The sequence below is a fragment of the Chelonoidis abingdonii genome, chromosome 20, assembly GCF_003597395.2.
Source record: "Chelonoidis abingdonii isolate Lonesome George chromosome 20, CheloAbing_2.0, whole genome shotgun sequence".
In the NCBI taxonomy this organism is placed as follows: Eukaryota; Metazoa; Chordata; order Testudines; family Testudinidae; genus Chelonoidis; species Chelonoidis abingdonii.
In genome coordinates this window covers 22,751,731-22,776,727 of record NC_133788.1, presented here as the reverse complement: position 1 = coordinate 22,776,727, position 24,997 = coordinate 22,751,731, and the positions used below count along the sequence as shown (strand labels likewise).

General features: G+C 46.7%; 2 protein-coding genes across 2 annotated transcripts in view; one reads left to right on the top strand and one right to left on the bottom strand.

Annotated features, from left to right (window-relative positions):
- The first annotated feature begins 249 nt into the window (after positions 1-249).
- CRYBA1 (crystallin beta A1) lies at positions 250-10,962 on the top strand. The gene is made up of 6 exons (XM_032788682.1): positions 250-280; positions 3,883-3,947; positions 4,319-4,437; positions 7,422-7,563; positions 9,775-9,917; positions 10,815-10,962. The coding sequence occupies exons 1-6, from the start codon at positions 250-252 to the stop codon at positions 10,960-10,962; spliced, it is 648 nt and encodes a 215-aa protein (XP_032644573.1).
- A 2,043-nt stretch (positions 10,963-13,005) lies between these two features.
- NUFIP2 (nuclear FMR1 interacting protein 2) overlaps positions 13,006-24,997 on the bottom strand; it is a 30,719-nt gene continuing 18,727 nt past the window's right edge. The window contains exons 3-4 of the mRNA XM_032788762.2: positions 23,242-23,274; positions 13,006-22,506 (exon numbers count right to left, since the gene is read on the bottom strand). Of these exons, the coding sequence (XP_032644653.2) occupies positions 22,454-22,506; positions 23,242-23,274 (86 nt within the window). The 3' untranslated portion in view covers positions 13,006-22,453. The remainder of the gene's footprint in view (positions 22,507-23,241; positions 23,275-24,997) is intronic.

The window sequence follows — 24,997 nt, the reverse complement described above, 5'->3', positions numbered from 1 at the left end:
TAACAGAATGATGCTGCCAGGCTGGAAAGTACCAGAGCAACAAAGCTGTTGAGTCATTTGTGACCAAGATTAGCCATGCAGACAGCCGACCCGTGGCTCAAACTATGTGGCTGAGCTGCTGGAATCTCTGAGGCTCAGCAGAAAGGATCTCAGAGAAAGCATAGTGCTGACTGCTCTACAAACGGTGGCCTGGGGCCCCGGCCAGCCGTCTGCTATATAACCAGAGGCGCTGGAGCAGGCAGATATGACATGGAGGAAGCAGCAGTGCAGGCTGAGCTAGGTGAGTCCTGGGGCTGAATTTTCAACTTTTCCTATCACCTCATCCATTCTCTCTCCTTTTCCAAGAGCCAGGCAGACACAGCCTCCTTCCTGCCTAGCACCAGGAGCTGAAATCAAACTGCCCGGAAGTGAGACAGATTCATACATCACAGGTCTCAACTTGGGCCTTTAAACCCGTGACCAAGTGTCTCAAGTCACACATAGGGTGTGACAGCCAGAGACACGGACAAAGTAGCTTGGGAGGTTTCAGGTTAACACCTCTGCCCAGGAGCCTGGGGATCGACCTCCTTCGCGCTCTGCCATTTTCAGTAGAAATGATTTCCTCACCTCAGCCATCTGTTGAGGGGCAAAGTAGTCAAGTCTCTAGCGGATGCATGGACGGAGCACGGAATCCATGCCTGGAGGATGCAGCAGAGCATAGCTGGGTATGCAGGTGATGTCTCTGTGCTGCCTGAAGATGAGCTGTCACTTGTAGCGTTTAATATCTATATCGTGGTAACACTCCCATCCCCCGCTCACTCCACTAGGAAGACTTCTTCCCTACCCCACAGATCTTCGCACACCCTGACATGGAATACACTCACTCACACCCACTCAGACATGGAATATGCCCACACACGCACACACCCGGACAGGGAATACACACACACACAGACCCATACACCTCCCCACTTACACACCTGCTCATACATACACACAAATTATAAGCTCTTCCTCCTACAGTCTCGGAAGGAAAAGAGAGAGAACTTGTTTGGGTTCCGGTTCTGCATCGGGGGGTGCGCCAATCCTGCTGTGATGGGGGCATATGGCGGGGGAGGTAGTAGGCAGAACTTCTCAATGACAACGTTAAAAACGAAATTGTGTGAGAAGGACCCACAGAAACAACAGCCAAGCCAGGAGTGCAGCTAGACTGAGGCGTTCGTCAAGGTTTTAGTATTTGTCACTTGCCAGCATTTCTGCTGTCAATTAATAGTGCTACCAAGCAGGGGGACACCACCACGTCCCCTTGGGGTGGAGATACCTTGTAGCCGTCCCTGGTGGGTGTTATTACCTGTACAGAGGTGCAAGCCAGGGAAGGGGTGATGTGACTGATCTCATACACCACAACCCCCAAATCCCTGCCGTTGGGGGTGGGGGGGTGCTCATTGCCACCAGATCTGGCTGGAAGATTTGATTCTACTTGCAGGAACTAACCCTGCACAGGCTAGCAGGAGGCTCCTGGCCACAGCAAGTGTCTGGTCTCAGCTGAGAGATGGCCCTGTTTGTTTAACAGATAAAAGAGCCATGAATGAATCAGCAAATAAACCAGGGTCTCTGGTCTCCTCTGCATGAATTCCCCTCGGCTGCAGACCCAGGGGCAGATGGAAAAAGGAGGCTTTCAGGTGGAGGGTCTTCTTGGGAAAGAAACCTCCTCTTTCAAGGGGCACTCCAGGCTCAGGGGACCATCTCTGGGCACCAGTAAGAAGAAAATCAGCTGCTAGGCCAGGTTAACATAACCCAGGGCAGGCTTCCTATAGAGCAGGGAGTACGAGCAACCAGAGCACTTCCTTAGTTAAAGCCAACCCGGGAGTGGGGTGGGGGATGATCTCCATATGGCATCTAGAGCCCACACAAACCTCGTAAGCCACCAGCTCAGATCCTGTCTGTTCTTGCAAGAACCTGTACCCTAACACGCTGGTGTGAGGGTGTGGGTGTGTATCTGTACCCTATCATGCAGGTGTGTGGGTGTGGGTGTGTACACGTACCCATACCCTCTCGCAGTCTGTATGTGTATATACCTGTACTCTGTCACGCTCTGTCTGTGTTTATACCTGTACCCTATCGCGCTGGTGTCAGTGTGTGGGTATGTGTGTACCTGTACGCTATCATGCTGGTGTGTGTGGGGGGGTGTTTTTATACCTGTACCCTATCACGCTGTGTGTGGGTGTGCGTATAGCTGTACCCTATCGCGCTGGTGTCAGTGTGTGGGTATGTGTATACCTGTACGCTATCATGCTGGTGTGTGGGGGTGTGTGTTTTTATACCTGTACCCTATCACGCTGTGTGTGGGTGTGCGTATAGCTGTACCCTATCGCGCTGGTGTCAGTGTGTGGGTATGTGTATACCTGTACGCTATCATGCTGGTGTGTGGGGGTGTGTGTTTTTATACCTGTACCCTATCACGCTGTGTGTGGGTGTGCGTATAGCTGTACCCTATCGCGCTGGTGTCAGTGTGTGGGTATGTGTATACCTGTACGCTATCATGCTGGTGTGTGGGGGTGTGTGTGTTTATACCTGTACCCTATCACGTTGTGTGTGGGTGTGCGTATAGCTGTACCCTATCGCGCTGGTGTCAGTGTGTGGGTATGTGTATACCTGTACGCTATCATGCTGGTGTGTGGGGGTGTGTGTTTTTATACCTGTACCCTATCACGCTGTGTGTGGGTGTGCGTATAGCTGTACCCTATCGCGCTGGTGTCAGTGTGTGGGTATGTGTATACCTGTACGCTATCATGCTGGTGTGTGGGGGTGTGTGTGTTTATACCTGTACCCTATCACGTTGTGTGTGGGTGTGCGTATAGCTGTACCCTATCGCGCTGGTGTCAGTGTGTGGGTATGTGTATACCTGTACGCTATCATGCTGGTGTGTGGGGGTGTGTGTTTTTATACCTGTACCCTATCACGCTGTGTGTGGGTGTGCGTATAGCTGTACCCTATCGCGCTGGTGTCAGTGTGTGGGTATGTGTATACCTGTACGCTATCATGCTGGTGTGTGGGGGTGTGTGTGTTTATACCTGTACCCTATCACGTTGTGTGTGGGTGTGCGTATAGCTGTACCCTATCGCGCTGGTGTCAGTGTGTGGGTATGTGTATACCTGTACGCTATCATGCTGGTGTGTGGGGGTGTGTGTTTTTATACCTGTACCCTATCACGCTGTGTGTGGGTGTGCATATAGCTGTACTCTATCGCGCTGGCTGTGTGGGTGTGGGTGTGTTTATACCTATCCCCATCACACTGTGTGTGTTTGTTTATACCTATCCCCTATCATGGTGTGTGTGGGAGTGTGTATATACCTGTACCCTATCGTGCTGGGGTGTGTATGTGTGTGCATGCATATACCTGTACCATCTCCAACCACAGTGGGGTGTGTACCTGTACCCAACCACACTAATGGGTGGGTCTGTGTGGGTGTGTATGTGCACACGCCCACCTGTACCCAACCCCACTGCTGTGTGTGTGTGTTGGGGGGGGTGTTCTGGGTGTATGCCTGTACCTGTGCCAAACTGTGGTGGGGTGCATGGATGTGTCTCTACCTGTCCCCAGTTACCTCACAAGGTTGCAGCTGTCCTGGAATAGTCTCGGCCCCGACCTGCTGCCAGGTGCGTTTTCTTTCACTTGAATTCATGTCAGACATGCTCAGTGGTGGCCATTGAGAACAACACCACCGTCTGCGAGGGACACCGGGGAGCACATGGGGCCGGCAGTGAATGGAGGGGTGACCCATGAATGACAGGACATGGGCACTAGCAAGCGCCTGCCAAAAAGCTTTTTCAGAGTAGCCTGTTTGGCTCTGCACCAGTGTCATTGTGATGCAAATTGTGCTTTTCCCTCCTCCTTTTCAGGCACCGGCCCTGCAGCAAACATGGCTCAGACCAACCCTCTGCCTGGTCCCACGGGCCCGCAGAAGGTACGTCCCAGCTGTACTGCACGTTATAAATTGTATCATGTAGGGTCTCGAGGCCCCTGCTGGGTGTGCGCTGGGCGTTGCCCACACAGGGGCACTGCCCACACATGGGCACTGCCCACACAGGCGGGGACCACCCATGCACCTGAGTGCTACAAGTCCCAGCTGGGTGATAGAGCCCCATAGTTGGAATAACAGGGTGCTGGGGGCCAGGACTGAGGCGCACAGATGCAGCCCACACAGTGTCCAGCTGTAGCCGGGGCATTAACCTTAATTCTTGGTCAATGAGCACCTAGTTCACCAGGACTGTTAACGTGCACCACACCTTTCCCCTGCTTCAGTGGCACTCATGAGGAGATGACTCTTCCTTTCAGATCACAGCCTACGACCAAGAAAACTTCCAGGGAAAGAAGATGGAGTTCACCTTGGCCTGCCCCACCATCATCGAATGCGGTTTCGAGAACATCCGCTCCCTGAAAGTGGAAAGTGGCACGTAAGTACCTCAAGCTCTGTCCATCTCCTCCCATGCGGCTTAGGGGAGCTGGATGGAGCACGGCTGGGCCGGGCTGTCATCTTACCTCAGGAGAAGGAGTTTGGCCGTTATGCTAAACCACAAAGCCTCCTAACCAGGTGGCTCCTGGGCTCCACTTACCCAGGGAGAGTGGGGGTGGAAACTAGTGTCCCATTTCGGGTCTTGCAGCACACGACTGTGCCTGATGTGGGATGGAGCAGAGCGCGGATAACACCAACATGAAAACGTAAGTTATTAAAGTGAGCAGCAGGGACAGCATCAGCTGTGGCAGGCTTGTTTCTGGAGAAGGAAGGGGCTGGCGAGGAACAGGGAGGAATGGGGGCAGATTTTGGACAGTTGAGCCTGTCACATACCCCTTGGCTGAGATGGGGGTTAAGCCCATTACTTCACTTTGAGAGCGGATCTGAAGCTGCAGCCAGGACCTGCAGTCTATGGTCACCTACAGCACATCAAATCAACAGCTGGAGCGTCGGTTAGTGTGATTCAGCGTAATCCCATTCCCAATTAGCGTGAGCTAACCCCGCGAGCCCAGCTAGTGCCCACCCAGGGCTCTGCACCAGATTAACCACGTCATTTTGAAATTGCTTAACCCAGTGCAGCTTCCTCACGCAGGCAGGCCTGCCAGGTCTGACATGTCCTCAAGGCAACTGCCTGTGGAGAGCAGAGGGGCCTGCACACAGGCATCTCCCTGTCCCAGCATCCCCACAGACAGCATGACCTCGTTTGCACCAAAGCCCCCTCCAGCTCTGCAGCTAGTGCTCCACATGGCTAAGTGGAACCTCCCGGATCAGCAAGCCCTGCACTGAACAGTTCTCTCAACCCAGGAGAGCCAGTCTAGTCTCGACCTGCCTGCAGAGTGACTGTTGGCCTGGGGCCCATGACTGCTTGGGATCCCATCAGTCAATGACATCAGCTTGGCCTGTCCGCTGCCGAACAGGAGAGCTGGGCCCAGTCACCAGGATGCGTCGCACAGCACTGCGCTGGCCACATGCTCTGCCTGGTAGCAGCATGCCTGCCATCATTCAGCAACACAGCCAGCTAGGTAAGCAGCAGCACGAAGAACTCTGAAGAGACGCCTGCCTGATTGCTTTGCCCGGAAAGGTGGGGTCCACAAGATGGGGTGCACAGCAGAAAAACGTGGAGAGACTCAGGGCTTCAGGAGTGATAGGAGCCCCTCTCCACCAACCAAAATGGGGAATCTGCTGCACAGCAGAGGGACAATTTCTCTGCCACTTCCAGCCCCTTAATGCTGAGAACAGGCCCTGCAGTGAGAACCCTGCTGCAGTTAGGGTTGGGGAAGAGGGGGAGAGAGGCTGACACTGCTAATGGGATTAAGGCAGGAGGCATACCCTAACCAGGCAGTATGTTACTAACTGGTCCACCTGCCCGAGGCTGCAGCCAGGATGCCCACACGGCTCATGCCACTCAGCCCTCAAACCCCCCTGCGTGCTTGGGCAAGCTCGTTTTCCCTCAAATCCTCCCTGTGCCCAGCAACCTGCCTCCACAAATTATATCCAGCTGAAGTGGGGAAGCCCCGTTAGAGATTCTAATACACAGAGGACAGGAGGGGACTGTGGGTGGCCCAGCGCCGGCACAACCTGACAATGCACCAAGGGGCATCTCTTCCCCATCGCACCTGCCAGCTGAGTCACTGCTCTCCTAGGCAGACACGTGCAGGGACGCAGGGCGGGTTGGGGGTTTTAGAGGCTCAGGTTCTCGCTCCTGAAGGAGCAGAAAGGAAGAGAAATTCATCAGGCCTCTAACTGCAGAACAGAGATGGGCAGAAGCAGCTGTCCCTAGTCACAGCCATGCTGTCTGCCGGGCGCTGTGCAGGCCCTCCCGTGGGCAGCGTGGGTACTGGCCTCACACAGAGACTCGCCTGCCCCGTGCGCTGTGGACACATGGGCACAAGAGGCAACGGGGGCAGCACCTCTCAGAGTGGGGCGATGCTGGAGTGGTGGAGAGAGGCAGGCGGAAGTGGTTGGGAGAACCAGGGCAGGAGGGCGACGTTTCTGACGTTAGGAATTCAGCCCATCGATGCCTCTGGCGTGCCTGGGGAACAAGCCCCATGACAGCGTTGCAAGAGAGCGAAACCCGAGCAACTGAGGAGCAGAGCCAACATCTTGTGTTAGTCGCCCATAACTCCTATGCCTAAAGAATGTGCTGGCGCCTCTTGGGAAGATCAAACCTCCCCCAGCTGTTTGGTGCAGGGTTCAGTATAGGCAGCAGAGACCCTAGGGACTCCTCTCGAAACATCTGGGAGCAGCAGCATGTGACAGTCCCCATATTTCCACAGTAAAAAAACAGACCAAGAAAATCTCCCTTGCAGACCCTTGTAGAGAAGCGAAGGAGGGTGGAGCTGTCAGAGCCGGCACAGGTCACCTGTAACCCAGGGAAAGTGGGGACTCCATTCCCTGGAGCCTTCCCCTGCTCCGGCTTGGCAAACGCTGCAGCCTGTGTGCTGAAGACAGCCAGGCATGTGTAATGAGCCTGGCCAATCCCTGGCCCAACCAGCAGCCACTTACCCGGGGGAGGCCCTAGCCCCTGAGCTAGCCATGTCTCTGAACTCACCCAGCTTGGTGCCATACCGCCTCCAGCTCAGCTGACTATTAGAACAGGGCCTGTTCTAACCCTAGGCACAGCTAGCAGCCCTGGGTGCCATGTACGCGCCACTCCCCTTGGGCATCCAGCCCGGGAAACGCAGCAGCTTGCAGCCAGCCAGACCTGACAGCACAGCTGGAGGCGGCTGGGGCCACGCCTGGCCTCATCTCTCTTCTGGCAGCGAGGGAGCCCACAGGGATTTTCTGGGCCCCTACTCCCTGAGTGACACACACAATGGTGGAGCCAGCTAGGGCAGGCCTGCCTGCTTCCCCCCATGCTTTTGTCTGGGGCATGGACTCCAGGCCCAGAGCTGCCGCAGGAGGACCTATGCTCTGTCGTTGCAGCTGGATCGGTTATGAGCACACTAGCTTCTGTGGGCAGCAGTTTATCTTGGAAAGGGGAGAATACCCACAGTGGGATGCCTGGAGTGGGAGCAACGCCTACCACACCGAGCGTCTGATGTCCTTCCGCCCCATCTGCTGTGCTGTAAGTGCGAGTCCCTGGCCTCTTCAACCCTGTTGCATTTCCCAGCAGCAAAGGTTCTCAGCACCCCGCTGCCTTCATGCCAAGTATAGCGATGCAGAAAGCACGCCTCCAAAAAGGTGCCTCCTGGGCTCAGGGCTGGCGTATGGGGAGGGGAGGGTTCACATCTCTTTTGGAATGAAATAGCCTAAAACGTTTAAGAGCTGCTGCAAATTAGCCTGACAGTCACCTACTCCTCCCTTTGCTGGATGCTTCTAGGGGGCCTGGACGAGAGACAGGGAGACCATCACGCTGGTGTTAAAGAGTCAACAGATTACTAACGGCAGCTGGAGAGTGAGCAAATACAACCACTCTGATTAAAAACTCATCAGTCACTCCAGTGAGTAGAATGGTAGGACTGGAAAAAACCTCGAGAGGCCTCTAGTCTAGTTGCCTGCATTCAGGGCAGGACTAAGTATTATCTAGACCAGGGAGCGGCAACCTGTGCCAAGTCTTCATCTATTCACTCTAATTTAAGGTTTCACGTGCCAGTAATACATTTAACATTTTTAGAAGGTCTCTTTCTACAAGTCTATAATAATTATCTAAACTATTGTTGTAGGTAAAGTAAATAAGGTTTGAAAATGTTTAAGCAGCTTCATTTAAAATTAAATTAAAATGCAGAGCCCCCCAGAGCAGTGGCCAGGACCTGGGCAGTGTGAGTGCCACTGAAAATCAGCTCATGTGCCACCTTCGGCACCCATGGCATAGGTTGCCTACCCCTGATCTAGACCATCTCTGACAGGTGTTTGTCCAACCTGTTCTTAGAAACCTCCGAAGATGGAGAGTCCACAACCTCCCTAGGTAATTTATTCCAATGCTTAATCACCATGACAGGCGGGAAGTTTTTCCTAAACCTCCCTTGCTGCAGTTTAAGCCCACTGCTTCTTGTCCTGTCTTCAGAGGTTAAGAACAACAATTCTTCTCCCTCCTCCTTGTAACAACCTGTTATGTACTTGAAAACTATTCTCATGTCCCCCCTCAGTCTTCTCTTCTCCATACTAAACAAACCCAGTTTTTTCCCCATCTTCCCTCATAGCTCATGTTTTCTAGAGGATTAATCATTTGTGTTGCTCTTCTCTGGACCTTCTCCAAATGTGGTGCCCAGAACTGGACACAAATACTCCAGTTGAGGCCTAATCAGCATGGAATACAGCAGAATTACTGCTCGTGTCTTGCTTACGACACTCCTGCTAATACCACCCAGAATGATGTTCGCTTCTACTTCACCTCACCTCTGGCAACCGTGTTACACTATTGACTCATACTTAGCTTGTGATCCACTCTGACCCCCACATCCCTTTTCGCAGTTCTCCTTCCTAAGCAGCCATTTCACATTTTGTGTGCGCGCAACAGATTGTTCCTGCCTAAATGGAGGACTTGGCATTTGTGTTGAATTTAATCCTGTTTACTTCAGACCACTTCTCTGGTTTGTTCAGATCATTTTGAATTAGAATTCTGTCCTCCAAAGCACTTGCAACCCCCTGGGCTTGATATTGTCCACAAACTTCTGAAGTGTCTTCTCTGTGCTGTGTAGAGCACAGAGAAGTGTGGTGCTGGATGAGCCCACTGGCCCAGCTCTCAGGAGCGCATGCAGCACCAGTGCTGCCAGGGCCAAGCTGATGATGGGCTGTAAGCATAGGGTAAAGCAAGGAGGCTCAATGGAACAGTTCTCCTGGCTGTTTGCCCCCAGGGGTGTGATTGTGCAGCAGGGCTAGGCCTTCAGGTCAAGTAAGGCACCACCCAGGGTGTTTCAGATGCACTCAGATCCCCTCCCCTCACCCAGCTCTAAAATTAGTTGGGTTGGTTTTTGTAGAGGTGTAAGGCAAGCTACAGCCAGGGGTTGCTGAAGTCTGATGTGATTGGGAAGGGAAGCGCAGAATCATAGGCTGTCCATTGCTGCAGTATCCGAGTCCCCACACAATAGAGCAGAGGACGTAGATGGCCACACGTCCCTTGCTTTAGCATAACGTTTTCTTCCCTTCTGCTTTAGACATGGATCTCTGATCCTGGTTAATAGATGGGAGACAGCCGGTTAATGGGGGTCAGCAGCCAGAGCGAGGCTCTGTAGCGAGGGGCCCATCTCTAGGAGCTGCATCTGTTTCCCACCACACAAATCTGTGTGAAAGATGCTGCTAGCTTCCCTCTCCTGTCTGCTCTATTCCTGTGGCCCAGAATCACAAGGAGTCCAAGATGACAGTCTTTGAGAAGGAGAACTTCATGGGACGCCAGTGGGAACTATCGGACGACTACCCCTCCCTGCAGGCAATGGGCTGGGGAAACAATGAAGTGGGCTCCATGAAGGCGCAGTGTGGCGCGTAAGTGAGGCATGCGGGCTTAGCGCATGAGGAGGCTGGCTGTAAAGCCCAGTGCTTGGCTAGGGGTGGGTGAAGATTCCCAGTCACAGCAGGGCGTCCTAAAGGGACAGGCCTAAGGAAAGCCCAGCCCAGCCCGGCCCGGCCCAGGAAGCCCAGCTCCACAACTGGCACAAGACCTGCAGGAGATGTTCTGAGCTGAGCGCAGAAAGTGTAGATAACTTGGGTTTGGTACTGGACGATATACACCCCATTTTTCTGCCAGTGCAGTGTCTACATTAGGGGCTTGCTCTAGTTTAACTCTATCAACTTGCAAATTCTCTTAATGTAGGCAGAGCCAAGGCTATCGAAGCAAGGGCCAGCTCCATTGTTGAAATGGAACATGCAGAATTCAGGCTACAGACCACAATGGACATGGGGCACAATACAGTTCTACCCTTTCCTTAGTACGTCAGCCCGTGGGCATGGGCAGCCAAGGACAGCTCTACCTGAGCTAGAGCTCAGAGGAATGCAACCTTAAAAAACAGCAGATCTAGTAGGAATTCTGCAGCAGCCAGAACGCTGGTTGCATTCCAGAAAGCACCACAAGCTGCAGTCCTGTTGGACACAGCCACACATGGGTTCACATCTGAGCACAGTGACAAACTCCTGAGTGTTTGCAAATGGCTTACCCACAATCAAGCTGGAAACTAACTCCAGTTTGACAAGAAAAGAGTATTTTCTTCTTTAGTGCGGTATAGGGTCTTTTCCTCTCCTGGTTTTCTAGGAGTAGATGATCTGGCTCTATTTCGTTCTGGGTTTGGGTGAGCAATTCACCAAGATACACCTAGGACAGTTCTAGATTTGTAGGCCAGGGGATTTCTCCCAAGTCCAACAGCTTTCTGACTCTGTTTGTTCCAGCTGGGTTTGCTATCAGTATCCTGGTTACCGTGGCTACCAGTACATTTTGGAGAGTGACCACCACAGTGGAGATTACAAGCACTGGAGAGAGTGGGGCTCACACGCCCAGACCTTCCAGGTCCAGTCTATTCGGCGTGTCCAGCAGTAGATGTTTGTGTTCACAGGCTCTCCTCTTTCAAGAGCGTCTTCACTGGATTTCTAAAGCACAGATTCCTATGGTGCTAACACTTCCCCTTCCAAAACAGATTCCTTTCTTGTACTGTGACTGCTGTTGGGACATCACTTCTTCATGGTACTAATTGCTGCAATTACCAATAAATGTCACTGAAAGAAAATGCTACTGTTTGTTTGCAGCTTTCCTTGCAGGACAGTTTGAACTCTGTCACTGCAGTGTTCAGAATGAACAAAAGGTATTGAAACTTGCACTAGGTCATCTCAAATTCAGATCACAACTAGCCAAGACATTGGCCCCAATTCTCCTTCCTTCCAAAGACTTTACACATAGGTAAGTCCATTGACTTCAGTGGAGTGTCTTGACATTTACACCAGTGAGTTCAGAATTAGGCAGATCTTCTCACAAGCACGCTACTGCAGCCATTAGTCTGTCAGCAGGCAGGTCATCAGCACACCTGGCTCCTTGCAAAACCAACCCAGTATAGGTCTATGGTGGAAAAGGGCTGCAGTGAAAACAGGGAGACAACATTGCTATATCACCAGAAGCCCTCACTGTTCGAACCACGTGGACCAGATACGGTCTTCTGGCCACTGATCTGCAGACAGATGTTCTCCCCCAGTTATTAGTGGTTCTCTAAGATGGACAGATCCACTCATCGCAGCCCTACAGCTACAAAATGTTCGACTTTCTCTGCCCCTCTCCCCTGAAGTGACAGACCCCAGAGCTCTGTCCTCCTTCCCTTGCACTGCAAAAGACACAGCACCACAGTGAGGGAGGCTGAGCTGAGTCCACCTGCCTCCTCAAACCTGTTAGCAGTGCTGCATTAGTTGGCTATTAGGCATTACTGACCAGCATTGCTAGCGGAGGTCATGCTCCCAGTGGGATCCTGCAGGGACTGGCTCTTAGCACTACACTATTTAGCATTTTATCAATGACCTCGAAGAAAAGGACACAAAAATGTGAGGAGTGGTACACAATGAAGAGGACAATAGGTCATTGATCCAGCTCATTCTCTGGTACTCGGTAAACTGAGCACAAGCACAGAGCATGTGTTTTAATAGAGCTACATGTGCACATCTAGGAACAAAGAAGGCAGAGGCCATACTTACAGCATGGGGAATTCTATTCTGGGCATAAGCTCCCAAGTGCGATGCTGTGGCCAAAAGAGCTAAGATCCTTGGATGCATAAATGGGGAAATAGCATAGGAGCAGAGAAGTTATTTTACCTCTGGCACAGATGCAGCCACTACTGGGATCCTTTGCCTAGTTCTGGTGTCCACCATTCCAGAAGGATGGTGATACACTGGAGAGGGTTCAGAAAGGAGCCACGAGAATGATTAAAAGGATTAGAAAACACGCCTTAGAGCGAGATTCAGAGAGCTCAAGCTATTAACTTAAACAGAAGGTTCAGGGTGACTTGATCCCAGTCTAAGTACTGACTTGGGGAACAGATAGTCAATACTGGGCTCTGCAATCTAGCAAAGAGCAGTATAACATGGTCCAATGGCTGGAAGCTGAAGCAAGAAATTCAGACTGGAAATAAGGTGAAGATTTTTAACAGTGAGGAATTAACCATTGGATCAATTTACCAAGGGTGCTCAATCACTGACAATGAAGTCAAGATCGGATGTTTTTCTAAAAGCTCTGCTCTAGGAATTATGTTTGGGACGTTCTCTGGCTTGTGCTATACAGGAAGGCAGACGGGATGAGCCCAGTGGTCCCTTCTGACCTTGGTATCTCTGAATCGATATTATTTGGGTAGCAGCTGGATACACTTGCACTAACCCACCAGGGCAGCTCTGTAATGGACAACTCTATACTCTATTCTGTGCTTACATCCACAGACCCACTATCTTCATGTCAAGGGCTCTCTAATAAAGTGTTATGAACATTGCTGCAATGTTGCATTTTGTCACTGCCTGATAACAATGCACAAGAGTAAAACTCAAGTAACCAGCCCCAGAAGTTTTGTTAAAGAAACCCTGTAAGAGAGAATGAGAAAAACACGCAGACAGCTACAAATTTTAAAATTTTTATTCAACAATTTACATCACTTATTGTCTGTCAATGTATTTGAGCTACACAATTTTCTGTTTTCTTCCTGATAAAGTAGTAAATTCGGGTAACTTTTGAAGACCAGTTGGTGCAATATAGAATAAATGAAATTAAGGTAACTTTTTAAACATTTAAAGTGTGAAGTATGACATCTTCAGTAAAGATCTATTCTGCCATTACAGCTCATGGACAGTATCTAGCCTTACATTCCGTGACATCACTCTGTAACAGCCTGCACTAGATACAGCTACAGCAGGTATTTACGCTTTACACTAAATGCTCTAGCCACCCTTCCCACAATCTGGAAAATGTCTACGTTTGTAGCTGGGTACACAATATTTTAGCCTATTTCAAATTATTGTGAAGAGGACAAGAAAACAACTCCCTTTAACATTACGTGTGGTAGCATGTAGCTACCCCACTGGTAACAGAGAGGGGCTACCCCTCTTAGACATGAAGAGGTGATTCAGCTCCTGAGCAGCTAAGACAGGATCTGCTGTGATTTTAATAGACATACCAGGAAACTGAAAAGAAATGAGAATGACTGGCAGATATACGCGCGCAGGGTTATCCATGCAAGACACTGCCTGCTGTGCTCCTGCAGTTCTGCCACAAGAGACCACATGTATGAGCCCAACTGTCTGGCTCTGTAGTATGCAGTTGAGTTTCAAAGTGCCATTAACACTGAAAGAGTCAGGAGGGATTGTGGTTTTATATTCCCTTAAGTAAACATGTTGAGGGCCTCCAAGCCACTTGGTGCCTGAGCCACTGAAGGCAGTAAGTACACGTGTGACAGATAGAAAAGCAGCCCTGTTCTGTACAGAAAAAAAGCTCCTGTAAAATGAGTACGCATTTCAGCCACAGCTAAGGGAGCACATGGAAGAAAGGTGTTTGGGATATGGTCTCTAACATGAAATCCAGCCACTCCTACACAGCAAGGGCTTGGGCTAGATGGTTCAATCAAACCAATGCAGTGCAGCCACACACCTGCATAAACAAAAGGAAAGACACAGGGCAAAAATCTTGGCTTCCTGGAGATCAAAGGGATTTTTGCCATCAGCTTCAATGTGGCCAATGTCCCCCATTTATTGCATGCATTATGCAGCAATTAGAACAGCTGAGCATGTCTCTAGCCTTGCACTATGGGCAAAGATTAAACGGGTTTAAGTTGTTTTCCCTCTACATAGCTTACAATTAGTCCACCCCACACTTGTCTAAGCAAATGGGTTGTTCAACTAGTTTCAAGTTAATATCCCATAATCAGAGCTGTCCTTTCAAACGGGATTGAAAAACAGCAAGTGTAAGTCTTCCCCCACACTGCAACTTCTCAGCTAGTCTGGAGGTAACACCTCCAGTCATGTCTTTAACAGAATGGACACATTTGCTCAATGATATCAAGGGATATATCCAGCAAAATGACACACCACACCCTTCTCCCTACTACTTAAATCTCTAAATTAGGCTTTTAAACAACCCCTTCCCCCGCTTCAGGCTTCTAAAAGAAGCACCAGTTTTCTGCTAGTGGACTGATAGCACAGAACTGCCATCGTATGTCACACCCTCAGAGAGATGGGAAAGCCAACGTATGCAATGATAGCACAAGAATGCAAACAAGAACAGATAAGTCACTTCTGGTAATGAGACACAAATTAAACTTCCAAAACATGTGCATAGCTTTATTCATCTGCTTAGGACTAACCTTTCCATGGAGCTTCGGCGAAACCCGAGTGTGCAAAATGCATTTCTAAAAAGTAACGCAAGCAAGCTTTCACATTTACAGTGGCAGAAATACAGAGAGGCTTAAAAACAGAAAAAAATCACTTTGGGGAGACTGAATCTAGAGAGCTGCAGAAATGGAGAAAACAAGAATTGCACAGTTTAATATTCTGAGTCAATGGTTGCAAACAAGCATTTCTTTTTATTTTAAGCAAGGTGCATTTTCTTTATTCCTTTACAAAACTTAAGGAGGGAAAAAAACAGGAGGAAAATCCCGCCCAGTAAATGGAATTTTCAGCTTCTGCAGAAAACCTGCATTCCAGAGTGTAGTTGATTCCAGACCTTCCAGTTCTGCAGACAAAGCATTACACCACCTTCTTTTGCTAACAGGGGAAGAACAGCAAGCCAGGGTTCCTTTACACACAAATATGGGTCACGTTCAGATAGGAAAGGTGCCATATCATAGGATTTGAATTTCTCCCCAAGCCTGTAAAACAGCCACTATTCAGTCAATTTAAGATTATGCTGATCCAGCTCGTTACTGAGAACTATAGCCAATCCCAGATTGCAGAAGGGGGAGTTCGTTATGTCATACAAGAGGGTGAGAAGCCCAGAATTACCAATGCAAAGCTCCACAACAAATCACTGGTGAGTTTGACCATTTTTTTTTTTTTAAATTAAATAGGCATGCAGGGCACGTTATATTAACCGGTTAACAAAAAATACAGTGCTGAGAAGCTAATGAAGAAGACTGTTCTATATTTACCTAACATATTGCAGTTTGACTTGTTTCAGAAGCATGATCACATACCATTTCAGACCCCTCAATTCTTCCCTCACCCTACAAAAATTTCTACCCACTTTTTTTTAAAAAAGGTTTTCTACAACAGAAAGATCAAGTAAATTCCCTTTTGTTCCTCCAGCAATCTCTCACTTAACGGCATGCAAGCTCTCCTGCAGAACAGGAGTGCATGGCTTGCGAGTGATCTGGCTGAGAACCACAAAGGTGAATAGCTCTGGTGCGTCTGTCAAGTGAGCCAGTGCCATTATACCAGACACGCTCCTTCTCACTAACCCGTATGCCTTCATTTATTTGTAATCATTCACATTTTTGTTCTGTAGCTAAATAAAGCAGAGACCCCAATCTCAAGGTCTCGCTGCACTAGTGGAACATGGGAAAAGACAGCAAACCTCAGATGCCAGCTGGGCTCCCCCCCATCAGCCTGAGAGCAGCCAGAGAAGACATCAGGCAAAAGTAAGAGTGTTTCACAACTTTGGGAAAGCAGAGCTGCCATTGGCTAGAAAGGTCAGATGATTTAATACTGCTGGTTAATCCTCGCCAGAAATTTCACATTGAGATTAAGCATTAAAAACATTATTTCGCAGCCATCAGCATTTTCCTTCCAAAGATGTACATGGCTAAAAAACAGAACATGCTTCAGCTAGATTTCTTTGACCTAAGGTTACCCTTAGCTGTATTCCCTGTTCCAGCCAAAAAGGAAGAGAAAGTGACATCTCAGGGATTTGCACCACTTTCCAATAGCAGTCTGAGGGAGGGATGATACACAGTGTTCTTTGAAGTTAACAGTTTTCTTTCGCTTGCATTGCATAGTAATCCTCATAGGTGGTTCAGCACCAAAATTAGTTACGCTCATCTTCCAAACCCTGTTGTTTCAGTTCCTAGGTTACCCTCAGAATTAGTGGCTGTGTTACAGGAGGGGTCAAACGGTCCTTAGAAGAACTATATGGTCATGTAAAAAGTGCATCACATTCTTGATTTTCAGAGTTACTGATAGCAGCAGTAGCATTAATCCAAGACGTGAACAACTGTAGATTCATTCTTAAACGCAACACTTAATGAAATGTCTTCAAGGTCACAAGAAAGTCCTTCTCAAAAGGATAAAGGAGACTAACATAGGCCCAAACGGGATAAAACCAAACCAAAGAGGCATATTCTTATTTATATATTAAAACAAAAACAAACATTCTTGTTAAAATACTGAATCTTTATAACACCTAAGCAAAAAAAATAGGTATTTTAGGAATAAAGCAGAAACTCCTAAAGCAGTATCAATTTTTTTGGAACCCTTATTTAGCACCTGAGGAAAGACTGTATGAAAAGCAGAGTTTTTAAGGAAAAACTGCAAGTTTGAGATTTGCTGAACGTTCATATGTTAGCAGTATACAATGCTCATACCACAGAAAGAAATGGAATTTTTTTTTTTTTTTTTTTTTTTAAAGAAGCTACTAAACTTATTAATAAGGCTGTAGAAAAGGGATACTGCTATGTTACAAAATGGCTTTAGAACTCTGGACACAAGTGAAGTTTTCTGATTAACAGTCAGTGATAAATACAACTCAGTATCCCCCAGGGAAAGCGAAGCTATGACTTCTGTTCCTTTAATGAGATTTCCATTTCACAACAGCAACTCAACAATCCTAGCAGCGTATCACTGAGGAATTATTACACTCTGAATACAAGGTCACGCAATACAACACTCCTGTGCTGCCTCAGACATCCACTACCTCTAGTGTCATGGTGCTAAGTTATACAGCTTTGAGGACTTTAGACAGGATATAAGTCAGCCAGCTTTACCCTGGTGATGTAATACAAATTGGGCAAATTTCTGAAGCTCTGTAATGCAGCGTGTCTGTAGAGGAGCCGGAGATTTTCCAATCCTTTGCATCAGTCCAGATTCATGGTTCTCAACTGGTTTCACTTTTTCACATGGGTAGGCATATTTCCATTAACCCTACGGTGCCAAAAGCCAGGATTTCTATCCACTCCCCCACCATTCCCTGGTTCAGCCACACCACACTGGTTGGCGAAGTTCTTGCAACCATCAAGTGAATCTTGCCTTGTGCACAAAAACTCTTGTAGCAGCTTGAATCATATTTAGCCTTGCTCTCTCCTCTCCTAATGCTGCTCACCTCCTCCGTTGTAAACAGCCTCGGTAACGAAAGTGAACACTACACATGTACAAAAACATCCGAGTGATAGGATGACTGAAAGCACCAGACACTGGAGCGAGTTATTGAAAATGCTATTACCAGAAAGAGCAAGACCTTAACACATAGACACTATTAGCCAAGTACAAGTTGTCCTGCAATAATTATGCATGTAACAACTTTCTGCCATGCTACCATCAAGAAATGTTCCTACTACCACCACCACCACCTTTTAGCAGCTGTTAACGACGAAGGTGCATTTACATCAAAATCCTGGTCTTTGAAAGGAGTGGTAGAAAAACACAAATTGCCTATGAAAGTTAGAGAGGACAATTTCCTTCTCTCTGGAGTTATTTTCTCAAAGCAGAAAGTGATTTTTGTTGTGATAGAACTGGCCTGCTCTCTCTAGTCCCCTTCCCCAGCCGCTAAGTACATGACAGCTCCATTTTGCTGTGGTTTGTCTTTTCCATATTGAAAAAAGACGTTTGCAGCAATTAAAGAAGGCAAACAGTCAGACTTATGGTTCAAAATGGGTTAGTGACAAACCAGAAGCCATCTACACTACACAGGTAGTTCTCAAAGGTGCACACCAGATCTGCTAGGCAACTGGCTTCTGCAGCTGTAATCAGGGTCCCCAAATGACTGAGCTGGGACTTTTTTTTTGTTTTAAATCAAATACAAAATCAAAAACTTGAGAGTAATCACAGCTGTCAGTCTGATGGGATACCAGATGAGGAGAGCACAGAGGCCAGTGCTGTCTGAATGAAAGGGCAGACATCTCCATCACAGGAGGGAAGAGGAAACACAGGGCAACTGTTAAGCCATTCCTTGGAGTGGACAAAACACACACCTCAGTCCACCAACGAGAAACAGCCACGTGTTTATTTTGGTACACATTCAGGTTTCGTTTGTGCAAGACACATTACAGCTAACACCCCAAGGAAACCTGCCACTAGGGGGATGAGGAAAGGAGAGAGGTGGTGGTGGGGTTCAGATTTTAGTCAGGAGAAGGAAGAGGACATGTGTGTGCGTGCGCGCGCACCCACCTACCTCTTGTGCTGGAATAGTCAAATAAATATAAAACTTCACTGGTAAGGGGAGGGGGAGGGGTAAGGAGTGGGTTGACTCATAGGGCCTACAATCAAAAGAGAACGTTAAAAGAAGCCTTTAACCTGAATTAGTATCTTCATAGCTATTAAAAAAAATAGATCATGATTTCATTCTTAGTGCCACTTCCCAATACTACATGTATTTTAGGGTTTTGTTTGAAACTATTTCACTCAGTGTAATAAAAACAAATGGCACAAAAATAAATACCAAGTTCGTTCTCCCAACAGGAATAAAACGCTTGCACGCACATTCATTCAGTCCCACCTCCCTGCATGCACCCCACACCGTGTTCAGCCCCCAGAACGGGAGACGGTGGCACCTTTTCTAGGCTGTATTTGGTTTATGCTACAGTACTAATACTCTGAGTCCAAGGAAAACACAAGAGAGCGAGCAGGAACACAAGAGAGCGAGCAGGAACACAAGAGAGCGAGCAGGAACACAAGAGAGCGAGCAGGAACACAAGAGAGCGAGCAGGAACACAAGAGCTGAATTTGTTTTTATAAATTTACACAAAAGTAATCAGAAAACAGATTAACTCTTAAGATTTTTTTTTAATAAGTGCTCAGTAAAGAATTGTGTGAGGACTTAAGGAGAAAGACTCCAGACACAGAGAGGGTTAAGTGTTACAAAACAGCACAAAGGAAGTTTATTCCATGGTCCTGCCTGTCCCTAGGCAATAAAGTTTATCCCAAGTTTCTGTTGCCCAGAAATACTGCCTTTGTTAGCAACTTGGAACTACAGGGCTCGCAGAAAGAATTTCCTAACTGCTTAAAGCCAATGGTACAACCAATGGAGCTTTTGAGTGGAGGAGGCAGATGGTGAAATATTTTAAGAAATGAGATGCTCAGAAACACAATGGAGAGAACTGTAGAAGGTGTTTCTGCGTCAAATACCAATGGGCCTAGCAAAGGGACAAGATGTGAGTAAAAGCCGGAGGAACAAACATTTAAAGATTATTTTATTCTGTTTCTTTTGAGAACTTATTTCATTATTTGAAAGATGCACTGGATTAGCTAAGTTGAGTTTCCTCAATATTCAGCAAGACTAAGACATTTCTAAACTCTAAGGGTCAGATTCCATTTAAAAGATATTGCTGTTCCGCTCTTGCATCCAGCCCCAAAAGCAGATGCTGTGGGGAGCACAGCTTTATACCCCATGCAAGCAAAACGGCTTTTTTATATAGAATCCAGCCCTTAAGGTGGCAAGTGATTACACAAGGCAAATAAATATACAGCAGAACTTTAAAGCCTGTAAAACAAACTAGAGACTTTGCTATTGACCTGAAAGATTTTTAAAAAAACAGCAACATTTTTCGCCTCAACTTTTAAGTCGTATTTTCCAGTTTGTTCAACACTTTAAAGCTCAAGAATGCATCATCAGTTCTCTTTCACAGAGAAACCAACAGCGATTCCAACTTTTGGCAAGCAGTCAGGAGACTTAACAGAATTAAAAAATAGGAACTGGGAGGACTAGATGCAGGCACATCTGTAAACATATTGTACATTTGAAAGTTACAAACACCTGTAAAGGTGATACAGTTTATAGGTGAAATAGAACTATTCCGCAACTGGCCAACCACAAGTTTCTGAACCTGGACTGATACAGTAAGTTATTACTATATATATAGTATATATATTATAGTACTATATATATAGTATATATATTATAGTACTATATATATAGTATAATACATAAAATGGAGGAGGCAATCCACAGTTATACTTTTAAAACTAAGCATGGCAGAAAGCGAACAATTTTAAAAAGGTACAGGAAAAATTAAAGTTTCTTGTCCCACTATGAACCTGAGAGCTTCATTCAGGAACAACCTCAATAAAAGCATGAAACAATTAAAAAAAATGCATGCTACATACCTAATTATTTTCATTAAAAAAAAATAAATAAAGAGTAGATACATCTAAGCACAAAGAGTAGGCAAAAGTAATGGGGTTATTTCTGTCCCCTAATACCCCATGGGGTCCAGTCTGATTTTACCAGATGCTAACTCCTGTCAATCTAAACGCCCAAATATTTTAGCCAACACTCAGCTGTCAACATACAAGAATATTTAAAAGTTGTGTCTGTATGGAATTTGGATAGGCCAGAAAACTTGTTTTGTTTCACTAATGATTAACTGATCAGTTTTACATTGGACCCCAGGAATTTTGCACCAAAAAAACAAAACAAAAAAAACCCACACACAAACCAAAAAAACCAACCCCCAACACATTTTTAACATGCTTCACACAAGCTGCAGCGCGACAGTATGGATTACACAATTGGAGCCTCCACTCTTCCGCCTTCTCTGCTATTGCCAGAAAGCTTTCCTTCGTTTTGATTTTTTTTAATTTTCATTCCTCCCCCACCCCCCATTTTGCTCTTGTAATAAAATATATTTTAATAGAGCTATAATGAGAAGCAGCAAAAGAGCTCAGAAATACACAGACTGCATTAAAATATAAAAGAATATTTCCAATGGCTGGGACAGTATTCCCTCATCCATTGCTTTCAGAGACAAATGGAAAAGGGTTACGATTCCCATAGATTTTTTCTCTTTTTTCCTTTTTCTTTTTTCCTTTTTTTTTCTTTTTTTTTTTCAGAACTTATTCCTAAAGAGAAAAAAGTAATTGAAGAAGGGTGAAAGTTAGCAGAACACAATTTCTCTTCAGGTTTTCAGTGAAAACAGGAAAAAAGCACATTTAGTGTTGAGACAGACAGAGCAAATATGAAGCACCTACATTTGATAGCAGGAGATATATATATATGTATATATATATTTTTTTTGCTCCCAGTGATACAATGGCATAAAAGTGTGGGAACAGGGTTTTTTCCATATTAAATGCCTAAACCAATTGCTTGTTTTGCATGTTGTCTTTTAAAATGACACTCGTGAAACAGCGCTTCAGTTGTAATAGTCCAAAATGTAACTGGAGTTGTCAACTCGGTATCCCAGAACTGCAGAATTACAATCTTTCCCCCCAGAAGAACGATGCTTTAAAACAATTTTCTCAGCACCTGATGGGCTGGTTGACTCCTGGCAAGACATGCAGATTATATTCTCTGGAAAAAAGGAAACCCTGCAAACTTCAAGGTGTTTCTCCAGCATTCACACAGGGTTCAAAGTGAAACAAAATAAAACGAAAAGGAGGTGAAGGGGAAGGGGAGATGAAGGATGGTGAAACATCCCAATTTCCCTGCCATTAGTACAGTCACAGAACAAGAAACAGAAACCTTGTAAAGTGGAAATGCCTCTCCAGCAGTCACTGTTGCCCACGTTGATGACAGCAGGAACTTTAGAACCAGGTTTGTGAACTGAGTCTGTATTCGTTAATCATTTGCATTCGCTCTTTAAACAAAAACAAAAAACAAAAAACTAAAAAAACCTATTCAGTACCGGAGATTAAATAATCACGTGTGAAGTCTGCTGAAATAAATTTTCAGATTCCTTAAGAAGTCTAATTACTTTCAGTTGCCATTTTTTAAATAACTATATATAATTTGTATATATTATCCTGTGATTCTAGTTATGGTTCCTCTGCTGCACTGAAGATTTAGAAGGCGCATAAAAGCCTTGTGTCCCCTGTGAACAGCATCACGCTGCAGAAAGGTTGTAACAGGTAGTCTTGTCCTGCTACCTTCATTGATCTGGACATTCCATGGCTTCATCGTAAGTGATTATCCTTTTGGGATCTGAAAAGAAAAATTAAATTCAGCTTTAAACAAATGGTGTTCAGGTTCTGAAGCAGAAAATATTCGTGGCCCAGAGACCCATAAACCAGCAAAACACTTAGCTAATTGTTAAAACCCGTTTTTTCCCCCCTCACTGAACTGCCACAATTTAAAAGGCAGTTTCCTCTTTGCTGACAGGTCAGTGATCTACTTCCTCTCTACAAAAGAGCTGTGCAGCGTTCCAGTGGACTCCCAGCAACAGCACCTCCAGCCAATGTATTCAAGCACCTGTCTGGAGTCAGTTAGATGAGTGCTCGCACCTGCATTAGATCAGTGCAGTAATGCAGCAAAAAGAACAAAGATCTTCCTTTAGCATTCTTCCCACAAATGAAAAGAAACTTCATTTTCACAGCTGAAATCTGGATACCCAGGAAAGTTTAAGGTTGATATTTGGGTGAAGTTTGACACCAGCAATTACAAAATTACAGGCGTTATCAGACCTAGCCTGATTTTTGTTTTTACATTTCACGATGGGGCTTACAGTCTTGATTGTCACCTCTGAGCACCCATGTCTTCAGCTAGTGTCATGGGGAGCTGACAGCGGTCAGCACCTTTAGAAGACAAGCCCCAGACACCTCCCTCACTGCCTGCTTTTGTTCAGGACACTGCTTCACCATGCTCAGCTCTTAAGCTCTCTTGTTTAATGTAACATCTCACTGTTACTAGTGTCACCATTTCATTTTTTGAAACTCTTACCTTGCTTTTGCAAATTCCAAACAGATTCCATTTCTGTGAAGGCAAAAGAGACAAAGAGTTAGTGTTCTGCAGCACTACAGTACAATCAGTGAAGCTTCAGGACATGCTTTCCTTTTCAGGCTTAGCACTATACTGTAACTGCTGTACTGAATTAAAGGGGCAATTTAGGTTGCACTGGTGCAACAGAGGGGAATCAGGCCTGAATGACATGGTAATAAGAGGCTGTCATGGAGTCCCTGGGCAATGCTCTGGAACAGCTCCCCACAAAGCCAGTCAGGACTTTGGGGACCCTCCTCTCCCTTGGAGCAGACTTGTTCAGGGCAACAAGCTCACACGTCTTCACCTCCTGGGTCTCTCCTTGGAGCATTCAGCATCCTCTGCCCCTCCGTGCGCTTCCCACAGCGAGCCCACCCAGGCGGGGGTTCCTGGGGAAGCCACAGGGTCCTGCACCCCACTTTGCAGTTAGACATGACTTTTAAGCCAGCCAGTAAAACAGAAGGTTTATTAGATGACAGGAACAGGTTCTAAAACAAGCTTGTAAGATACAGCGAACGGCCCCTCGGCCGGGTTCATTCTGGGGGGCAGTGAGCCAGACCCCCAGGTCTGCACTTCACTCCTTGTCCCCAGTTAGCTCCAGACTAACCACCCCCTCCAGCCCCTCCTCTCTGCTCAGCCCCTTTCCCCGGGCCAGGAGGTCACCTGATCTTTGTCTCCAACACCTTCAGATGGCACCTTTGCAGAGGAGGGGCCCAGGCCATCAGTTGCTAGGAGACAGAGTGCCAGGCATTTAGGTGCACTGGCCCTTTGCTCCGCCAGATACTTAAGAACTGCCATGGGGACACTGAGGCACCAACACAATATTCAGAGAAAACATTAAGAACATTTCTAGTTCATCACAGAGGCCTAGAAACAGCTGCAATACAGCCTCAGAAGTCAGACAGCCAACTTCGCATCAGAAATGAGATGTGTCACTTGGCACTTCCCAGCCTTACAAACCTATACTGACTGGAATACCCCTTAGAAACAACTATTTCAACCATTACAAGTAGCCTGAAGTGCTGATTTTTATGAGTAGACAGTTATACCATATGAAATTAAAACTGCCTGAAAAAGTAAGTGTCTCCTGGTTCACAGCACAGACCTGCTGAAGCATGGCATACATAATGGTATTGGACTAATATCACCACGAAACTAGTAAGAAGCATTTCTGCAACACAGGAAACCAACCTCCACCTGTCCTGCGTCTGACAAAGTGGGTATTCACCCACGAAAGCTCACACTCCAAAACGTCTGTTAATCTATAAGGTGCCACAGGATTCTCTGCTGCTCCCTGAGAAGTGGGCGCTAAGTGGGTGGAAGAACTCTTCTGTTGACCTAGCACTGTCTACACTGGGGGCTAGGTTGGTTTAACTATGCTACTCAGGGGTGTGGCTTTTTCCACACCTCTAAACAATGTAGTTAAGATGCCTCCATTTTCTAGTGAAGACCAGACCTGAGAAACAAAAGTATGCACAGAAACACCAAAGAGATTGCCAAGCTATTTGCTGAAAATACAGCTTTCGTTATAAAAGCATCCTGGAGCCAATTTAAACAAATGCTCACTAACAGAACACACATTTGCTATTTACCTAACCCCAACAAAAGACATACAGTGACAGTGCTTTTAAATGAGTCTCCCCTACACAAATTCACATGCGGGGTACCTACAGGAACACAAAATGCGACTTCTCTAAGGAAGCCAAACTGTATTTCATAA